Genomic DNA, 22673 nt, shown 5'->3' with positions numbered 1-22673 from the left:
TACTCCCCGGCGCGTTCTTCAACCCACTGATGCTGTTCTGGACTCCGGTAAAACTGGTCTGGATTCTGGTACAAAAGTGGTCTGGATTCCGACAAAAGTAGTCTGGAAACTGGTACAAAATTGGCTCTGTATATATTGTATTAGCTGTTGTACATATTGCATGTGGGTTTTTGTTCTTGTTATTTTGTTTGATTTTTCTTTCTTTTCATTATGCATGATCGATTGTTGATTTGAATTGTTTTGTTTCTTGTTTATTACTTTTTTTCAATATACAGTACTTATTCTATTTTAACAGAAAATATTGCTATTTTAACATATCTAATTAAATAAAATTGTATATTTTCCTATAATTACTTTATTGTCTCTGACCCCTGATTTTGGTGAACAGATCTGTGTGCTTTAAAGGTCTTGGGCCTATCCCAAGTGGCGTTGTTGGACATTTTTAGTTTTCTCGAGTGTCATAGGCCACTCGCATTGCCACACATGCGCCCCTAAAATAGCATCTGAATAACCCGCTACTAACTTTAGACCAGCACCACTGACTTTAGACCAGGTTTTTCCTGGTCTGTGGCGGAATTGTTTTCTGAAACTGCAAAATAGCACCAGGGAACGTTTGCGCCTGAACACGCCTCCTCTTTTTGCTGAACCGCCCCCGGGAGCGCAAGTTCATTCCCAACGTGCGTCTGTGGAGGGAAAAGTCCGCTGTGCGTCGGGTGCAAAATAGGAATGATACATGCGTCGGTGTACAAAGGCAATTGCGCTGAGTGCAAGATAGGTCCCCTGGCCTGCTGTGCTGTATTGTGTAGCTTAAGTGCAACAGGGAGCTTGAAGATGTAAAGAAAAAAATAAAAACAGGAGAATTAGTCAGAGGTATGGAACCATTTTAAACAAGTCGTGGGCAGTGACAACATATGTGTAGACTTTTTTTTTTGCATTAAGTGCGGCACACTGCTCGCCTATGACAGCAAAAAAAACGGGACGATGAACAGACACATGAAACTGGCTCGCCATGGCAGAAAAGATGATAGTCAGCCTTCAATGTCCTCTTTTGTTACTTCTCCAAGCATAGCCCTTCTAAACAGATTTCTGTAGTTCAAACAACTTGGAATTGTAGTTGAGAACGTCAGTTATAACGGCCCACGTATTAAAAAAAATGTTGGGTTTAAATCTGGCTCGGGCTGTGTGTGGGGCCGGCCCGGGCTCGGACACAACGTGCTCGGGTAGGGTCGGGCTTGATTTGTTGGGCCCGATCTAAGCTCTAGCACGTAGGAGGGTAGAGTCAGGCTATGTCTGCACCACATTGCATGGCAATCTATTGGACAATTGTCAAGACATTTCACTCTGAACCACAAACGTTAACCTGCTGGTGGCACTACTGTAGATGAAAAGTCAGGGGATCACCAAAGTTCATCCTCTGGGGACCATGACTATCTGAACACAATTTCACAACAATCCATCCAATGGCTTTTTGTGATATTGTAGTCTGGACCGAAGTGGTGGACTAAAAAGTATGAGGTTTAAAGGATGGTTCCATTGTATTGTTATATTCTGAACTCAGAGAACATTGCTGCAAAACTGTGATTATTGTTTGGCATAAAAAATGGTTCAACCTGTAGTCATAGGTGTCATGTTCTTGTTTTGCGATCTTGCAGTTTTACTGGTGTTTCTGCAACTGTCAGTCAAACTACTGTGTCTAGCACTGGCACGTGAAACTGGAAATGTCAAAAATAAAAAATCTAGAGGGACTTTCTTTCCTCAGAAAGTTCTCCCAGATACTGGTAGTTCAGCTCGGCAAATATTAAAGTTTCCATTTATTGGATATTCCTAAAAAAGAATCTCTCTCTATAAAAATGTTGGTGATTATAACTTGAAACATATGTCAGCATTTCAGCATCAAGTGTTTGCTTTTGGTTGAATTAATGCAAACATACTGCTACTGGCCTCAGATTTAGCAGTTAGTTAGTCAGCTCCAAGTACAGCCAGGAATGCTGTTCATTGATGTGACCCTGGAAATACCCTGGCCCCCACAGACTCCAGCAGGGCCCTGTGCATGCAAAGTAAGGAGAGATAGAGACATATAGTACTGTATATACAGTAAAGAGGGAGACAGAGAGGCTGCTAATGCATTTAGTAGCCAGTCCTCATTTAAGAAAAAAAACCTTAATGACTTTAATTGATCTTTATTAGCTTCAATTAGAGAGGGACACTAGGGGGGAACAAGGTTCTGATTCCTGCAGACAGATCAGAGGAGGTGAGCAGAGAGAGCGAGAGAGAGAGACAGAGACAGAGCGAGAGACAGAGACAGAACGAGAGAGACGGAACAAGAGAGAGAGACAGAGCGAGAGACAGAGACAGAGCAAGAGAGAGAGACAGAGCAAGAGACAGAGCGAGCGAGAGAGAGAGAGAGAGGGAGAGACAGCAAGAGAGAGAGACAAGAGAGAGAGAGAGAGAGAGAGAGAGAGAGAGTCTGGACCGAAGTGGTGGACTAAAACTACAGAGGGATCTGTGTCAACAGCAACCTGGGGAAAATATTCTGTGGTACCCTAAATTCAAGGATACTAACCTTAATTCAAGAAAACATACTAAATGCCAAATTGGCTTTCTTCCAAATTACAGAACCTCTTACTTAATTGACAATCATGTCCACCAAAAAAGGGAGGGAAAATATTTGCTTGTTTCATCGACTTTAAAAAAGCCTTTGACTCCATTAGGCATGAAGGACTTTTCATAAAAATCGTTCAAATTGGAATAGGTGGCAAGGTATATGACCTTATCAAATATATGTACAAGCACAATCAATGTGCTGTGAAAATTAATAATCAAAGAACAGAATATTTTACTCATGCTGGATGGATGCTGTATAAGTCCTGCATTATTCAACCTGTACATAAATGAACTTGCAGACCAGTTGGACCAATCAGCAGCTCCAGGCCTCACACTCTTAGACACAGAGATTAAATACCTGCTTTATGCAGATGACCTTATTTTGTTATCTCCAACCAGAGATGGTCTTCAACATAATCTGTCCATCCTGGAACAATACTGCCATAACTGGGCATTGGAGGTCAATTTCAAGAAAACTCAAATTATGATCTTTCAAAAAAAGGCCAGATGTCTTGAAACCAAATACCATTTTACTTTGAATCACACCCAAATTAAACACACACAAAATTATACTTAACTTGGTGACCATATCTGCATCAGGGAATTTCAATAAAGCCATACATTCACTTAAAGAAAAAGCATGCAGGGAAATGTATGCATTAAAAACCAAGCTGTTCAGCATTAACATTCCAATTAGAATCTGGACTAAAATATTTGATAGTGTAATTGTAGTAGATTGGAGCATGACTCCTGGGACAAGCACCCGATAGAGACCCTACACACAGAATTCTGTAGAAGAATTCTAAACGTTCAAAGGAAAACCCCAAATAACGCCTGTCGAGCAGAACTGGGACGTTTCCCATTACTGCTAAATATACAGAAACGAGCTATTACATTTTGGACACATCTTAATTTAAGCCAAAAAGACATACTTCATTTTAAAGCACTAAAAACCCAAGAGCTGAATCCTGAAAACAGTGCCCTCAGTCAGCTGATGCTAACTAACCAGGCTCCCATCAGCACTGGTTCAAAACAACACAACAGAACTAAACAGATTATGAATCATTCAAAAGATCAATGTTTAGAAAATTGGAAAAATCAAACAAAAACACAAAGTAGACTAAATTGTTATTTGACTCTTAACAGAGAATATAAATTGGCTGAGTATCTGCACACTGTCAGAGATCTAAAGCAGAGACGGGTCCTGACTAAATACAGGCTCAGTGACCACCAACTGGGTCAGACAGACAGGTCAGAGAGAGAGAGACAGGCTCAGTGACCACCAACTGGCCGTAGAGACAGGAAGACTCAGACAGACAGGTCAGAGAGAGAGAGAGACAGGCTCAGTGACCACCAACTGGCCGTAGAGACAGGAAGACTCAGACAGACATGGCTGCCCAGAGAGGAACATATGTGCTCACTGCTCAACAGGGGAGATAGAAACAGAGATACACGTCCTCCTCCACTGTGAAAAATTCTCTTCACTAAGAGACTTACTGACTTTGGAAAAATAGCCAACAAAATAGCAAATTTCCCAATGTTAACATCAGAAGAGAAGCTGGTAGTTCTCCTAGGAGAAGGGACAGCAGCTCCACTGGCAGCTAAATACAGTGCCTTGCGAAAGTATTCGGCCCCCTTGAACTTTTTGACCTTTTGCCACATTTCAGGCCTCAAACATAAAGATATAAAACTGTAATTTTTTGTGAAGAATCAACAACAAGTGGGACACAATCATGAAGTGGAACGAAATTTATTTCGAGTTTGTTTTTTCCAGCTCGCAAGCCAACGGAGAGTTGCTAGACGACCGTGGCTGCAAATTACATTTGCTGCCGCTAGGGTGGTCTAGATTTCTAGGCTACAAATGAACCACACTGTACAAAGAATAGTGCAAAAAATAAATAAATAAAAAAAGCACTACATAACAGTAAAAAAGTATGACCTTTTATGCATGTGCATGCATACAAGTGTGCAAATTCCTGACATAACATGAATAGATTTTTATTAATTTGTAGTCCAGAAAAGTCAGTGAATATTTGTGATATTTACAAATAGGCCACTTCAGTTTGAATATATCACAATGTGTTTACCAGCTTAATTCCCAAATTCTTGGCATCTATGGTGTCTTCCAGCCCATCTGTAGATAATAACCTCTTCTTTTGTTGGGCATTTTAGCCTCCACTGACAGTGACAGTAGAGACAGAGAAGGTCCCTTCCAGAATCAAACCTCAGTGTTATGTGGCTTAAAGTACGCCTGGCTGATAAACTCGCAGCCAAACAGCATGTAGTACATATTAAAATATATATAAATATATGAATGTTAGGGCTGTCAGCATTAACGCGTTAATCACGACCCGATTAAGGGCCGAGCATAACGCGTTAATTTCTTTTAATTGTATTAATCGCATGTCGCCATTTATTCATTTATTTTCACTTCACTCGGCTTCACGTCGTGCCTAACAGGCTACTATTATTATTATTATATACAAATCTTAAAGTCAAGTTCATAAAGTAACTTTCTTTGCATTCATTTGATTCCCAATCAAGATACACTGGTAAGAATTGCTTTCCATTGTTAATATATATTTAAAAACAGCTCTAAAATGCAAAATAATAGTGTGATGTGATAAATGTGTGATAAAACATGCGATTAATCGCGATTAAAAAAATGTATCGTTTGACAGCCCTAATTAATATATAAAAAATTTGATAGTGTAAAATCAGTTACAACCAATGCATACCATTTTTTGCAAGTAACTATTTTCCACAAATAAAAAGGTGGATAAAGCAAATACAGTACAAGCTAGCCAGTGCTAGAGTGGAAATGTCTGCCTCCACCCCAACCCCAACCCTCCAGCCCACCATCCATCCCTTCCTCTTCCCAGCACTGTGTTTGTGTTTCTAGGGGGAACTGGCTGACCCCTGACCCCGGGCTAATGAGAGCGATAACGAGGATTAAAAGGGGGTGACTGGAAGGTGTCTGAGAGTGGGGTTTAAACAATTACACTGGGCTGCCAACATGCCTTTCTTCATGACTCAGGAAATTACAGTCTTCCTCTCCCCCCGTCCCCACACACACTCTTTCAGTCGGCACACAAAAGAAAGGGCTTATGGAAAATAATAAATTATCTCGGGGCCATGCTAACTTGGATGTAAATCGCCGGGCAATTATGTTTTAATAGCCCTTTAAGAGAATGAGTAATTGGGCTGACACTACTGGGGTTGATCAGGCTCACCCGTCTGTTTCCCTTTATGCCCGCTGGAAGCGAGTTCTGGGTCCGTGTGTCGGTCAGCGTGCAGGATGACTATATGGCAGTCAGTCAGTCAGTCAGCTTAAAAAACACTATAACTGTGACATCAGGGAATCTGGATGACTATTTTCATCATGCTTAAATTACAACTTTACTGTGGGAAAGTTGGTACTCTTATTATTGGCCAATTCTTTGTCAGTTTCTGGCAAACTAAACTTTATATAAATAGTATATAGCTACTATCTATATCAGCTTATTTCCCCAAAATACCAGAAGTTGTTGGAAATAGTCTAGAATGCCTCATTTTCCATGATGAAATGTTATTTACGCCCGTTTATCCTCCGCATGTGTACAGTATAAGTTTAGCTGCTAACACATACAAAAACTACATTTGAATCTTGTACCATAATTAACTAAACAATAATGTATAATTATTTGTATTTTAACCTCATTGGCAAAAAATTTTTTTATTTCTGTCCACCTAAAATTAGTGTAAATGCTTATGGTACAAGTGGAAATGAAAAGATTTGGAAGGCTGTTGACAAGAAAAATATGCCACTGACAACACGTGCCACATAGGGCTGGGCAATATATCGATATAATATCGACATCGTGATATGAGACTAGATATTGTCTTAGATTTTGGATATCGTAATATCGTGATATGACATACATGTTGTTTTTTTAAAGTGATGTACTTTTCTGAACTTACCAGACTGTTCTAGCTGTTCTATTATTTACCTTTTCCCCACTTAGACATTATGTCCACATTACTGATGATTATTTAGTCTAAAATCTAAGTGTGAAGATATTTTGTTAGAGCACCAATTGTCAACCCTAGAATATCGCTTCGATATCGAGGTATTTGGTCAGGAATATCGTGGTATCTGATTTTCTCCTTATTGCCCAGCCATAGTGCCACAATAGCTTACTGGACCATCCTGTATAATTTAAATCATAATAAAAATTTGAGGTTGTGCAAGCAGTGGAAGGAGGTCCAGATAAAAATAAAGTTGGTTAGAAGTCCAAATCGTGTACGGATTGGCTGAGTCCGCTAGCATTCAGTCTTTTTAGTCCTTCATCTCCGATACCTCGGCAGATCTTCCTTGCTTGTTTAGCTTTGTCCTTTATTTCCTCATCATCTAGGTAAAGACACATTTTCTGTCTAAATAGTGAGTTAGCCTGACTCAGATCTGGATCGGACCAGTTCATCGTCGGTAAATGTGATGCCATTTTGTCCGTGTATCAGAGTCTGCACACACTTGTGTTGCTCCCCTTAGCCACCTAGCTTGCTCCCGCTAGCTGCTTAGCTTGCCTAGTTCTCACTCACCAGTCTGGCGATAGCAATATTATCATTGGACAATTTCGCCTGAGACTCGCATCAGGCACAGAGCGGGTCTTTCACCGCTACCACCATGAAGTATTATTTAGGAGTCAATGATGAGGACTTGATAATAAATCCAATGTAACTTTACTTCCACCTTAGGACACATTACATACATGCAGGTACGACGATGCTACTCATGTAGCGCATATCACTCCGCCTAGGGTGGTAATCTAGTTCCAAATAACATATCACAACAAGCGGGGGTTACTTTGCAAACACTTTGAGTCAGTTTCCTGTCTACTGTCAAAGTGGCTGGCTTCAGAATTGGATCATGAGGTAAAAATAACACCTGTTTAACATCAGTCAAGCAAATCAGGTAAGAACTGATAAAAACTTTGAAATAAAAACAAATCTACGTCTGCTTATATTTAGTATAAATCCAGTTTGGTCACATTTTGACTAGTCAGTCAAAGTTTGATCCCAGACCTATCTCCACGGCGCTGTGTCAGAGCTAGAGTATGGTCAGGCAACAACGCTCATCTATTCTGGGATAGGGGAAGAAAAAGATCACAACCGTCCTAGGCGGCACTAAACCCCAGATGAAGCTATGGTGCCTTTGCAAATTAGAAAGCGGAGATAGCAGGAGGGGAGGGACTTGTCAGGCTTAATCCCAGCAAGGTACATCTGTTGAGCCAGACCACATTTTGGCAAACATATTTGCATCATTAAAAGTCATGCTGCTTTGGCAACTAGCAGTTCCTGTTTGCACTGTACAGACAACAATTTGGATTTACATACCTTTAACATACAGTATAATCAAAGATCCTGGCATCACTGCGAAGAGTTTGCATAATGTCTGTGTGTTTCGATTTGACTGTGTTATGACTCTGCTGGATATTTTTACTGGGCACGTCTGTGCTGCGTTCCGGCTGTGCCGTGGTTTTGTTCCGTCCTCCACCACGCGCCATCCCACACTGGGAGCGTCTCAGAAGCGGAGCGTCTTGGTGGCCGATTCACAGATTTTATTGTCTCTGCAAGTACTTTACAGAACAATCACGTGTTTATTAAACTAATATCTATCTTCCACTCCAAGCACTCCTGTAATAATACTCCATGCCTTTTTCTGGTGTTGTCCTTTAAAAAAAGATCTGTAGTGTCTATTATTTTTATTATTATTTTAGTTTTTCCACCTCCCAGATGAATCTCTCGTTGTCTGTGCCGTTGTAAAGGAGACGATACTGTATTGGGGGTGTCTTTTGGTAAATGACTGGATAAACTCGCTGTTTCACTTCCTGCCCGGCTGTGTGAACGGCCCGCGGCTCGCGTGAAAATAGACCTGGCACTTATCTTTAGCGGAGCAGAGAGCCGCTTCACGCACACTTCTGGGTGGTGGAATTTCAAGCACTGACTGGAACGCATCACAGATGCAGCCAGTGGAAAATAGGGGTCTGACAAAAAGTGGCAAATTCTGTCATGTCAAGAAAATACATACATAAAAAATGTATATTCCTGCAAATATTTGTATCTTTTCAGAGCAGATCATCTTTTCATATTTGAGTAATGCATTTATATAAATTTACAGTTTTATAATTTTTGTCATGTCATCAACATGTATATGATCGGTATAAGTCATGTATGTAGGTGGGTTTTGCTGAATGTAATAGAAACAAATATGCCTGATAATAACCTCCACCATATTTGAACCCACACACACACGCACGCACGCACGCACACGCACACACACACACACACACACACACACACGTGAGCAATAGACCCTGGCCAGCTCCCTTTGACCCTTGCCCTCTGGCCCAGACTGTGACCTGTGGATGATCGGCGTGTGTCTTGATTTGCCCTGTATGGGGGGAAATGGAGGCAGGATCGATGTGAGAATGCAAGAGATCACAACAGGCCGAACCTGGTGAGTCGAAAACCACCAAATGAGAATGTAACACAAACAGCAGGGGAAGGAGGAGAGAAAAAAGCAAAGAAAAATGAGAGGAAAAAGGAGAAAATACTGATTGAAGCCAAAGCATAGAGGTGATCTGAGGCTAGACCGAGTCTGTCACACTTGGAGGAAATAATCTAAATCCTTGGCAGAATGTCGGACCTTACTGCAATGAACTAACAAATTGTGAGATAAACCTATATTTATCTCCTCTACTTTCATCTCGGGAGGAAGACAAACCTGGTAAGAAATTGATCAGATGAGCATCTGTTAGGCTTGGCAACAGTCACAAGTCTGCAGAGACGGTTTTCAAACCCCATTTTTCACTCTCATCTCCATTACTGTCAACGCTGTACAGGCACTTAAAGGACTGTTTCACAGTAAAAGTAGAAAAAAAGAGCTGTATATGCAAATGAAGCTACTGTACTGCACCTCAGTTAGTGGTCCCTTTTAGATAGAGTTCACTAATTCCTGCAGCCACAGTAAGTGCTTCACACAGACAATTTGTGCAGTGAATCTCTACAGGAGTAATGGAGTTAAAGAATAAAATGTTTATTTTCCTGTGATTATACCTCGTTATGCAAAAATTAAATGGCTATCTATATCTAACAGCTGCATAATCCTTAGTATATCTTTACAGAAACATAACGGGGGTCAACTAATACAGTATGTATTCTAAATGGTCCATACTGAGACCAACATTATAGCACTGTTAGCAAAAGGGTAGGACGCCCCATTAGTGGATCACTCAGATTATTTTAGTTCAATTGGGTTTACAATAGTCTCACATTGCATGACCTTCATCCACGGCGCGGAGGAAGGTCTGGCTAGTTCAGCATTATGGGATAGGAGAAAAACGTGCTCTGGTTTATTGACATTTCTTTAAACCAATCACAATCATGTTGGATGGCGAATGGAGCAATGGTGCCTCTGCAAAATAGCCTCTGGAAGGAACTTGTTTTGGTGGAACATGTGTACGTTCAAAAGTAGTTTTAGTCGTGCAATAGAAAACTCAGATTGGACAGATAGTCTAGCTAGCTGTCTGGATTTACCCTGCAGAGATCTGAGGAGCAGTTAACCATATTCCTCTCAAATCCACCAGAGGTTAGAACGCCAACACAGAGACAGAGGAAGGTGACGGACATCTGGCAACAATCCCGGAAATGAAACGTTGTTGATATAGACAAGATGTAAAATAATAACCAGCACAGCCTCTGTGGCCACAAGCGAGATCTTATGCTCTCTATGTGTGTTCAGACCACAGACTGTATACAAATATGGACTAGGCGTCTCCACTTCATCCCAGTGTACAAAAATAAAGCCTAAATATCCCAGAGCCAGAGTAGTGATTGGGCGGTGGAGCTATGGTATCCAAGTCCCGCCCATATACCCGCCCAACTCATCGTGAGTCAATTACAGCTGTCAATCATGACGTTACACCCTGTTGTTATAGCATTAAATAGCGAATTAAAACCAAACTTATCAGAAAAATGGACACTTGAAAATACTTTAGCGTCATAAAAACTACCTACGAAACCATCTTTGGGCTGTTGCACATAACTGATTGGCCACCACAGTGCATTGCTGGATGACACTTTTTAATGCAAAAATGGATCCAGGTTAAACCTTTTTTTACCAAACAACCCTTTGTTTTTTTTCTATAACCCTTTGGGTCAAAAGCCTCCGATACTGCCTAAAATGCCGGTATCACTACTGGAGTTTATGCACCAGTCTGATACCACGTAATTTAGCCCTGAAGAAAATGTACTTTAAAGTAGTTTATTTATGTTCTTTTTCCGTTACGACTGAATGTCAAACTGGACAATAAAAGAAAGTTCTGTGGCATTCATTGTCTGTTCATGTTTTACAAAGAGTTCAACCTTAGCCAGGCTGTACAACAATGATAGCAATCATATGACATCCATTCAGGGATAGTATCGGATCAGTACTCTGCATCGGCCGATACACAATCAGGTATCAGAATCGGTATCGGGAAGAAAAAAATGGTATCGGACCATCTCTAGTCAAGACCCCCCCCCCCCCTTGTGCCAATGCAGCGGTGCCACTGAAATGAATGAGGTGGCTACATTCTTGTACTGCACAAAAGTTGTAGGGACGTGGTCGGGATAAATGGACAGAGTATAGAGTGCAGAACTTTGACATAAATTAAATACACAGTTACCGTTTTACTGATAATTTCAGTATTAATATTTTGTATTTTACCATGTTGATGAAAACAAATCTGGACTGCATTATGTTTCTTACAAAACATATTTGCGGTTGCAAATGAGTGGTATACAGTACAATGGTAATATCTAGGAGAAGGGGTTGGCATTTGGCATCATCGTGATTTATAGAGATAAATTAAAACACTTAATGAAAGCGCATTTTGATGATGTGGACATTGTCAAACAGGAACATTCACCATATCAAAGTGGATCATAGTGATACTTGATAAAGGTCCTTTATGCACTCACAGTCTTCCACATCCTATGCTACTGAGCACCTGCCAATATGTGCCTGTCTTTCTCAGTGTGTCTGTGTATCCCTCCTTCTCTCGCTCCCATCTTCTCTGTGTTTCTCACTGAGGCGCTTTTATTCCCTCCTGAGCGGCTCCGTCACCCATGTCGCTGGGGGACAAGGAGAACGTGGCGTTTTCGATGGATCAAAAATTTACGAGCAATTAAAAGTCGGCCGACGCCCGGCATCCATCAGCCCTGCGTGCTGCTGCCAGGCTGGGTGAGGGGGATTCGCAGTAAACCACAGGCTATATACTTTTATATCTGTTTTCTCTCCAAAGAGGGAAGGTTATGGCAAAATTATGTTTTACTGTCCCTGGTTTCTGGTGCGATGTAGACATCTTTCACAGAACAGGCTCGTTGGAGGTCAGAGCCCATGGAAAGGAGGCAGGGATAGAGAAATGTGCGTGTGTGTGTGTGTGTGTGTGTGTGTGTGTGTGTGTGTGTGTGTGTGTGTGTGTGTGTTAAAGTGCATGGTTGTGTTTATGTTGGGTGATTTTTTTTAACCGGTGACAGAAGCCTTTAACACAATAGGAATAACGTAGTATCTGCTCCTCTGGTCGATCGGTTACCGAGGGAAGAGTGACCTAATTACTCTGTTGTTTGTTACTGCAGAGCTCTGATTTATTTCCCTATGCTGATGTAATTTCAACACAGAGTCTTCCTCAATAAAGGCGTCGAGACACATTTGTTTTGTATCCGAATACACACACACACACACACACTTATGCACAATGATCCATTGCGACACACCTAATACACAAAAAAGCACGCAAACCTTCATACATCAACACAGTCACTCTTTCACTTTCTCTGGCTCCTCGTGACAGGCCCAGACTCATTTGCATCCTTAATTGTGTTGTAATGTACTTTTAATTTGAAAATGGAGGCAATTAATTATTTTGATATGGAACAAAATGCTGCAAATGTAAACATTCTAATAGTTCTCTGTGAACAGAGTATCATTTTTCAAAAGAGGGATTGAATCTTATCTCATTTCTTAATGCCATACATAGGATTTTTTTTTGTAAGATACCCTTTTAGCACTTATGCATTCTCCTTGATATTCACTTTGTCTTTGCAGAAAGGGCAGCGCGTCTTTGATCTTTTCTAACGCTGTTATTTTCTATCAAAATCTCCTACAGGATCATTTCTGTAGGAGCACCTATGCTATCAGAAGAGATTACATGAAATTAAGCCTGTTTGGACATTCTGCTTCTACTCCCTACGTCATCCCCGGACGCAAGCAGCTAACACCAGACTCTCCACTTTCTATTTCTGGGTCAGAGAGGCTTCAAGTGGAGATGTGAATCGCAGATTCATTTTTTTTTTTTGCCTCCGCCAACCATGTGATCAATAGGTGTCAGTGTTCAAAGGATAGCAAGCATTGCTGGAGGAGAGGATAGGAGGGGGATATTCATTTGTACAGGCTATGGAAAAAAACTGACACTTTCGCTCCCTCAACCTGATAAACTCACCACAGAGAGGAACAGGATGGATGTGTGTTATTTTTTTTCCCTCCTTTCACCCATTTCCATCACCTTTTCCCCCTCATTCCCTTTCTCTACTCTCTCTCTCTGACAGACACACACCCACCCACCCAGCCCTCACCCCTATCTCTTTCACTCTCTCTTCTGATTCTCCTGAGGGTGCTGGGAGCTGGCTGACATCACAGCCAGCCTGCCAACCAGCCTATAAATTATGAGTGACAAGTCTTTGGACCAATAAAAGCAGCACCATATTTCATGCACAGTAAATCTGATTGCAGATTGCTCTGGCGTGTGGCGGCTGACATGTTTATTGTCGTCATGGCGGTGGGAGCTGAGGGTGAAAGGGGGGTCGCTCCCCAACCCCAACACAATAGTTTCTATGCCTCCCTGTCTATATGGAGGTCAAACAGATGGGAACTCTGGGATGCGGGCAACCCTTTCCACCCACCCAACAACCCAAAATCCCCAAACATTCATTCACTCACACACATCAATGCCAACCCAATAAGGTAGCTATTTTTCCTTCAGCTTTTACAAAGCCATGCCACTGCTTCTTTCACTGCAACCATCTGTCCACAATCCGCACATCTGGAACTTTCAAAAAAGGTTATATCTCCATTGATTTTTCTTGTTTACAGCAAGACCATGTAACTTTAAAAAGAAGAACTATCACCTCTTACAAATAAGATAAGATTTGGATTGTGTGAAGATGAAAATGTTAAAAGGAACATGATGCTGCGTTATTGTCGCACCACAGACACAGACTTTTAAAAGGGAGACACATTTTTTAATGTTTCAATATTTTAAATACAATTCTTCACACTCTTTTATAAATCATCTCATAACTTGGCGATCGGTTCACCTAGTGGTGATCTCGAGTAACCATGATCAACAATTTAATAATAGAAACGATTGCCCAACCCTAGGGGTGGTGATGGCGCAGTGGAGGCGTGCAACCTCTGACATATATAGCAATTGTAAGTTGCTATGGATAAAAGCGTCAGCTAAATTACATGTAATGTAATGTAGTACACACCAGCCACGTTGTGGAGCGTTGCATCTTTAAAGACATCACCACCAGCTATCACAAGATGGGTCCTACAGTCAGAGGTTGAGGTAGAGTCGCCAGGGTGTGCCCATCTGGGGAACTAAATTAAAATGCTGCTTTCCTGGAGCGTTGCCACATGTTGACGCTGGGAAATACACTACACCTATCCCCCGCAACTAGGGCACAGTGAACAGAGGCCAAGGGCCTAATGCACAGAAACTTACAAAAACAAATGCGAAATGTGCAAAACACAAGGGAATGAAGAAACACTTATAAAAGCATTACAAAACATGCTGCAAGTACCGAAACGCTCGAATTCAAAAGGCAAGACAACAGACATTTCCAGGGGACACAAAAAAATTATGAATACATCGACCACTTGTCAATAATGTTTGAAAGTGAGTCATCAGTGACACCCAGGAAAGACTGGGTGACAACCACAAAAAGAGCGGTGACGACTTGAGAGTCAGTGATAGCGTGGAGAGACGGCAACCGGGACAGAATGGGCTGGCAACCCAAGCTGTCCTCTGTGTGGGGGACACCCACATAAGCTAAGATGAATCTAATGGAAAGATACCCCCAGGGGTGCCCGAGAGGGGGGGAGGATGAGCACCCCAGTCGGACGGACACAACGGCATTAGTCCCAGGCAAAAACGACTATGAGCCAGCAGTGTCTGGCAAAATCTGCAAGAACGATCGCGGCTTGAAGATCCACCAAGCGAGGATAAAGTGTTTGGGGGGGAGCAAGAGCAACATAACGCACAGGTATCCAACCTGAGATGTTAATCAAATTCTGGAGGCAACGGTGAAGGGAGAGGCTGAGAGGAGACTACAAACCATGACCACAATCATTGTCAGCATCGCAGCTGAACGGTTCGGAAATTAGGAGAAGAAGAAAGGATGTAGAACACCATACTTAAGAACCAAAGAGAGGCGAGGATCAACAACATCCATCCTGCTCGCAGGAGGACATAGACCAGCATCTGGAAAAGACCTACAGCGACTCAGAGAGAGAGAGCAGGAGTTGGAAGAGTGCAACAGTCTGATTGACCTCCCGACACCGGACCTGCAGTTTGACATTTCAGAGCTGCAGTTAGAGGAAGTCAGAGAGGTTGTCTGCAAAGCAAGGGCAAGCTCAGCTCCAGGACCAAGCAGCACCTCGTACAAAGTGTACAAGAATTGTCCCAGGCTCCTGTTGCATCTGTGGAAGATCCTGCAAGTATTCTGGAGGAAGGGGAAGATCCCGGAACAGTGGAGAGTGGCCGTAGGAGTGTGGATACCGATTCAAGGAAATTTCTACCCAGTTAGACCAGTTCCGAATCATCTCCCTGCTGTGTGTTGAGGCGAAGATCTTATTTAGTGCTGTTTCCAAGCGGTTGAACGCCTACCTGGCCAAGAACACCTACATCGATACATCAGTCCAGAAGGGTGGCATTTCAGTCATGCCAGGCTGTCTGGAGCACACTGGTATAGTGACACAGCTCATAAGGGAGGCCAGAAATAACAAGGGCAACCTATCAGTGCTTTGGCTCGACCTGGCAAATGCATACGGCTCCATTCCACACAAGCTGGTGCAACTTACACTGACCAAATATCACGTCCCTAGCAGAATCAGAGACCTCATCGCTGATTACTACAGCAACTTCAGGAAGAGGGTCTCTTCGGGAGCAATAACATCAAGGTGGCAATCGGCATCATCACAGGGTGCACTATCTTTGTGTCACTGTTCTCCCTAGCCATGAACATGCTCATAAAGTCTGCTGAACCGAAGTGTAGAGGGCCTAGGATGAATTCCACTCAACGGTAACCGCCCATCAGGGCATTCATGGATGATCTTACAGTCACCACAGAATCTGTCCCAGGCTGTCGGTGGATTCTACAGGGGCTTGAAAAACTGGTGAAATAGGCTTGGATGCATTTTAAACCAACCAAATCCAGATCTATGGTGCTGAAAAAAGGAAAGGTGGAGGACAAGTTCCGGATCACAGGCACTCCAGTGATCCGAAGGTGGCTAAAGCAGGGATCCAAGTGAGGACTGGCCGGAAGTGAAAGGCAGAGGAAGCTGTTCTGGAAATAGAGGCAAGGGTGCATCACAGGACATTGGTGGGAGTAGTCACACGAGGCAGAGCTGGACTAGGTTCCTTTCCAACTCCTCAAGTGAACACCATCAGAGAGAACGATATGCGCCGCCTAGTGCAGGAGGAGGTGAGAGCAGCAGTGGAGTATACTAGAACCTGCAAGGCGGTGGGAATGAAGCAACAGGGAGCTTGGACGAGATGGGAAAAGGCAGTTGAGATGAAAGTGACCTTGGCAGAGTTCTGGAAAGCTGAGCCACACTGTATCAAATTTCTTATCCAAGCAGTGTATGATGTGCTTCCAAGTCCATCAAACCTGCGGGTATGGGGCAAAGCAGAGTCACCAGCGTGTTCCCTGTGCTCTAAGCGAGGAACCCTGGAGCACATCCTCAGCTGCTGCACAAAGGCACTTGGAGAAGGATGGTACTGATGGAGGCATGACCAGGTCCTGAAAACATCGCTGAATCCATCAGTGCAGGAATTGAGTGGGCAAAGCGATTCCGACCCGCCAAGCATGCCATCACCTTTGTCAGAGCCGGAGAGCAGCCAAAACTTGTCAAGAGAACACCAGCAGGCATCCTGACCAGCGAAGGACTGGGAGCTGTTAGCAGATCTCGAACGACAGCTGAAGTTTCCCAGCCATATTGTATCCACCACCATGCGGCCAGACATTGTCCTTGTGTCTGAGCTCACCAAGCAAGCTGTGCTAATTAAGCTGACAGTCCCATGGGAACACCGCTTGGAAGAGGCCTTTGAAAGGAAGCTAACCAAGTACGCAGGACTGGTCAGCGACTGTCAACAGGCTGGATGGAGAGCAAGGTGTGTCCCAGTGGAGGTAAGGTGTAGGGGATTCGCAGGTCGTTTCTTGACCAGAGCCTTCAGTTAATTGGGAATCAAGGGAGAGAGGCTAGGGTCTGATCAGCCCCGGCTGGGTCGCCTGGAGGAGGGTGTATGATGTTGAGAGACCCAAAACACCCAATGATTCCAGGAAGAGCACTGAGGATGTGTCCAGAGGCATCAGTAGATGTATTTGCACAAATCAATTCAGTGCTGCTTTGGCACCACACTTGACAAATTGTATCAGCAATGTGGTATGTTTTTCCTCAGTTTTTCTTGATGAAATTTGAATGTGTAGATGGCCCTCTTTCTTTAATCTATTTTGCAATGCTGGCTATCACTGCTAATGCTTACTATTGGTCCATTATTCTTTTTTTTCTTTTTTTTAAACAAACATGAAATGATGAAATTCAGTTAAATTCAATTAACTTTTTTATAACAAAACCAAAAATATTTTTCTGTGTGCCTGAAGACTTTTCTAGGGAATAGGACAAGTTCTTTAATAAACTGCCTAAATCACCATTGAGTCAACTGGCAACAACATGTACAATCAACACATATAATCGTCTGATGAATCAAACCACAAACTAGCAAACAACTGATACCTAATACACCTACAGAATCCAAAGAAATGATCACTAACTTCCCACTATAACCTGCAAGCATTCAGTGTTATCTTCAATTTTCTTTAACATGGATCCTCTCATTACAGATATCACATCTAATCTTTAATGTATTGTAACAACCTCGTTGATGGTAAGTGACCCTGTGCTCATTGCACTGTCGAGTCGATCCGTCCGTCTCCATGCAATAAAGCATTCTTCATAATTAGCGTGGCCACTGCAGAATGATCTGGGCATTACTAGTCCTCAGCAACAGCCCCTAAATGGACAGATTTCAACAGATGCCCGCTGGTGTGATCGGCATCATTATATTTTAATTAATCCATTCTTCTCACAGCAACACAGTAATTACAATCTATTTTATGACACGGCATGCTGCGAAAAAAAGGGGATAGAGGAGAGAAAGAGAAAGGCAGAGAGAGGGAATAATAGCCAGAAAAGGGAAAATAAGGGGAGAGGAAACATGGGAAAAAGAAACTACAAAAAGAGGACAGGACAGTAAATTAGAGGCAGGATGAGAAAGAGGAAATCTTAAGGTGAGTGAGACAGAGAGCAGAGGAAAAACATCACAAACGCTATGACTGATTACCGATATGTCATTGCCCGGCTGACATTGTAAAAGCATTGTAAAAGCGTTTATACGATGTCTGGAGGAGCACAGGGCTCACTCTCTCTCTCCTTCCCTCCCTCCCTCCCTTCCAGATTCATGCTTCATACAGTCAGAGGGAGAAGCTCCATTTCCTCCAGCCTCTGTCTATATAAATCAGAGCAGGTCCGGACACTCAGACACGCTGTGGGTGTGATAATTACATTAGAGGATTACAATGACACTCCTCCCCGGACAAGATCACCTGTCTCAACTGCCATAAAACAGCTGCTTTTTGTGGTTGAAGCGCTTTATACGAGGAGTGTGTAGGTGTGTGTGTACATTAAAGTGCCGTGCATGCACATGGCAAATACAGCAGTAAACAAGTGGAAGATGACGACGCCTGTGTGATCCATTGCGGACTGTTTACTTGAGTAAACTTGTAATAAGTACCACCTGAGTTCTGTTACTTGCAGCTGCCCTTAACTTAAATTCAATATATTATTTTAAACAAGCAGTTCAACAGTTTTGTGTTACAGTGGCTCAAAAGGAAAGCTTAAAGGCTCTCTAGGTGGTTTATGTAGATGAAAATGAATGTTATTGTATTTAATTTACCTGAAATTATCCCACTTAGAGATCATATAGGGATAATTACTGTAATCATACATAATCATACACAACCATACACAGTTAAACTACTCAATCATGAATCTTCCCATATGGGGAAATATCTTTAGGGGGTCTGTGACATATAACATAAACAGTTAGGCAAATATGCCCACACGTAGCATGCCATGCACCATACAACACTAGTGTAGCATAATTAAAAGCTTTCTATAACATTATTAGTATCATCTAATAAGTAGTACACCTATAACGTAGTATCTGAATGTGTTTTTAAGAGGTTATTGATCTGAAATTTGATTTGAAAGAAAAACAGTTCAAAGTTCCAAATAATCAGTTAGTGTAATCCAGTAGCTGATTAATGGTAAGAGTTAGCAAAAAAGACTGAAGCAGCTAGCCCGGAAAATTATGGTTTTACAGGGGGTTACAGTATGTGCCAGTCTTCTTGGCAGGGAGCAGTAACTTCCTGGAATCTGTGCTGGTTGCCTGGCAGCATCATGGTGGTTAGGAAGTTACTGCTCCTGGCCAAGAAATAGTCTGGCACATTAACACCTGTAAAACCCCAATTTATCATTTTTAAACTTTGGTTTTTGTATTGGATTAAACATACAAGATATAACGAGGATTGTTTCCAATCCTTATGCTAAACTAAGCTAACCTAAGCAGCTACTGTAGCCTTATATGTACTGTACATACATGAAAGTGATCAATCTTCCCAGCTAAAGTAACTCTAGAAAGCTAATAAGCGTATTTCCCAAAATGTCGAACTATGCAAAGAGACAAAATCAAACTTGATTGGCACATGTTGCTTAGATAGCCATATCAACAAGTAATTTAGGGTTTCAGCCAAGCTTGGTAGCTAACTTGGCTTTTAAAGAACAGAACTATCGATATGTAAATTGGTGGATTAATATAGCGATCAGTTTACATGTTAAGTCTCACTTAAAAAGTGGGCAGAATGCTAGGCTTAAACGTAACCCCAATAATAATAGCACATGTCTGTGTTCAAAACTACTGAATGTATCACAGTACCTATGGTGAACATGGTATCCTGCTGCGTTGATGTTCCATCCAGGCTCTTTGGGGTCGGGGATCTTTGCTGTCTTGGCGATCAGATGCTGAACATCCCTCCACGTCAGCTTAGGACTGGGGCAAGAGACATGAAACAGAATATCATCAAACACACCCTTCCATCGGCACATGTTCTACACCGCCTGAAACTACAGAGGAAACACTTCAACTCTGCATGATACTCTGAAAAGAAACGGCAGGGAACTCAACCTGGGCTTTAGTCTTGTGTAGAAAGCTGGAGAACTGTTTTATGGGGCTTACAGCACATTCTATCAGACACCAATGTAATGCTTATACTGTATTAGTACTAAGTTTATTGATACATAAACTGCTGCGAGGAGACACTGCCATGCTTTTTACAGCCGGTCCTCTAGACATAAAAGCACCTGTTTAAGTCAAGCTTACGGTTTTCATAATGGTGTCACTAAAAAACTGTGAATCCAGCAAAGATTATTTGAGACTTTAACAAAAGAGCCTAGAGAGTCGAATGCAGAATGGGTCTTCTTTTTAATCCCAGGCAGGGGAATTCTAATAGAGCGGACTCAAGTGTCATGTCAAGAAATGTACTAATGGAATCCAATTAAGACCTTTAAACTGCGCCGAGAGCTGGAGGATATTAGCTCAGTTTTCTATAACAAAAGACCAAAGGGCCGTCAACGAGGGCTTTTTCAGGATATAAAAAGCATAAAGGAAATTGGGTTTTTCTGCTTTATCCACTCATTATTGTTCCCAAAGAAAATGAGTTGAATGGAGTATAAGAAAACTGCTTGGCCACCCGTTCTGAATAGCCTTTTTCTCTTTCTGAGAAGAAATGCCTCCACTGTTTGCATAACATCTGTACACGGACAGTGGTTTCTACAGGACAGAAGAACAGAACAAAGGTGATCAAAGGTGTGCCACATGGTTTTCCCATATTAAAAGGTAGGGCTGGGTATCGCCAATGATTGATGCAAATCTGATTCACTAGGTCCCGATTCGATTACATTTCCGATTCAATTCAATATCAATTAGGTTAGGGAAGTTTCAGTTACAATACCAATTTAGCTTGGATATAAAAGCGATTCTCAGAGAACTTATGCTGTAAATTGTACAAGAAATAAGCAACCCTCAACTATTTTTTTTAGTTAATGTCTGCACAAAGATGTGAAGAAAAGACACTGCAAACATGATAAGTAGCCTCTTCATTATTGTTGCTGTTGAGAGTTCTCAGGAAACCTCAGGAAATCTCAGGCACACATATAAACACATGTATTCCATTCACGTATTGGAAAAAAACGAAGCAGAACAAAAGCGAGGAGAGAAGCTTTCATTAGCAGCATAAAACAAAACCCCGGCAAGCAGCGAGCGCAGGCGCCTAAAACAACATGATAGGAATAATACCAGTACCACTAATAATAGATGGATAGAATGGAACAAAACACAACGCACAAACAATTATTTTAAGCTTTGATTTCAAAGGGATTAGAGTGTGTGTGTGTGTGTGTGTGTGTGTGTGTGTGTGTGTGTGTGTGTGTGTGTGGGGGGGGGGATAGGCTTTGTACTTTTGAACTGTTGCTGCTCACTGCGTGCATCTGTGTGTATGAGTGTGCGTTGTGTATTATATATTAGCAGCGGCAGTGTGATTCCGTTATGTGCACTCCCCCACCTCCATCATCAGCACCACCAGCACCATCACCCCTCTGGTGGAATCAGAGAAACCCCCGCGGCCCTGGCTGGTTTGCATAAAGCAAACAAAATTAAATTTGCTTTGCTAAATCAAAGCATGTATGGTATTCCAAGCCGCTCTCTCTGGGACAAATTACTTCAAACGGCCTCCTTTGTATCATAACAGAATAAAAAAAAGAATCAGCCCAATCAGCGGCTCTCCAAAACCCTCGACTCGGGAATTAATTATTGAACCGAGGGCTTTTCTCTCTCCTAGCAGTCCGCGACACAGATCTATTTATTTTGGAAAAGTCGTTTTGCTCCTTAAAAACACACTGCTGGCTGAGAACCCAGTTTACTGCTATCTCTCCCTCAATGTTTTCACTCCTCTTTGCTGCACAGCCCCTGAAGGGATGTGTGAATAGGTTTAGCCCACCAAATTAATCTCAAAAACCACGACCAGCATCCACCATCATGCTGGTTAAACAGAAGTATTGCTTCTGCTGTAATGGACTTAAGATGAACTGAGCTGTTTCTTTCTCATAGAGTTGGCATTTCATCCCTCTGCACTACCTCTTTGTATCAATGCTAGACCGTGTGTTTTCTCTCTTCCTGTTTATGGAATTTGATATGCAGCCCAAGTAGAATGTTATGTTGCTTTAGATGTGCTAAAGCAATGGCTTCTTTAATACAGAGATCTTCAACAGGGGGTCCGGGGCCCCTAGGGGGTCCTTAGAGTTACTGCAGGGGGGCCACCAACTTTTTGGTTATTTTTTTTCTTAACATGAATCTAAAACACACACATTGACAGCCCATAGGTAAGGAAAGGTAGCCGTCCACAGATACAGTTCATACTAAGGATTCACTGTGCCACATGTGTTTTTAACATTAAAACATGATTTAAAAAAATCATACCAACAATTATTTAATTGCTTAGTATTCTATGCACTAAAAAGGTATGTATAAAGGCTTTAGGTCGGCCACATGTTATTGTAGGTCCAGTTTAATATTTAACTTAATTTTATACAA

General features: G+C 42.1%; 1 protein-coding gene across 5 annotated transcripts in view; it reads right to left on the bottom strand.

Annotated features, from left to right (window-relative positions):
* Nucleotides 1-22673, bottom strand: part of LOC120561851 (proprotein convertase subtilisin/kexin type 4-like) — a 271064-nt gene that overhangs the window by 59407 nt on the left and 188984 nt on the right. For all 5 annotated transcript variants that reach the window (XM_039805152.1, XM_039805150.1, XM_039805148.1 and 2 more), the window contains one exon: nt 19962-20075. In XM_039805152.1, the coding sequence (XP_039661086.1) occupies nt 19962-20075 (114 nt within the window). The remainder of the gene's footprint in view (nt 1-19961; nt 20076-22673) is intronic.

This window comes from Perca fluviatilis, chromosome 7 (assembly GCF_010015445.1).
Source record: "Perca fluviatilis chromosome 7, GENO_Pfluv_1.0, whole genome shotgun sequence".
Classification (NCBI taxonomy): Eukaryota; Metazoa; Chordata; class Actinopteri; order Perciformes; family Percidae; genus Perca; species Perca fluviatilis.
The sequence above is the reverse complement of the archived record's forward strand: the minus strand, read 5'-3'. Positions and strand labels throughout refer to the sequence as shown.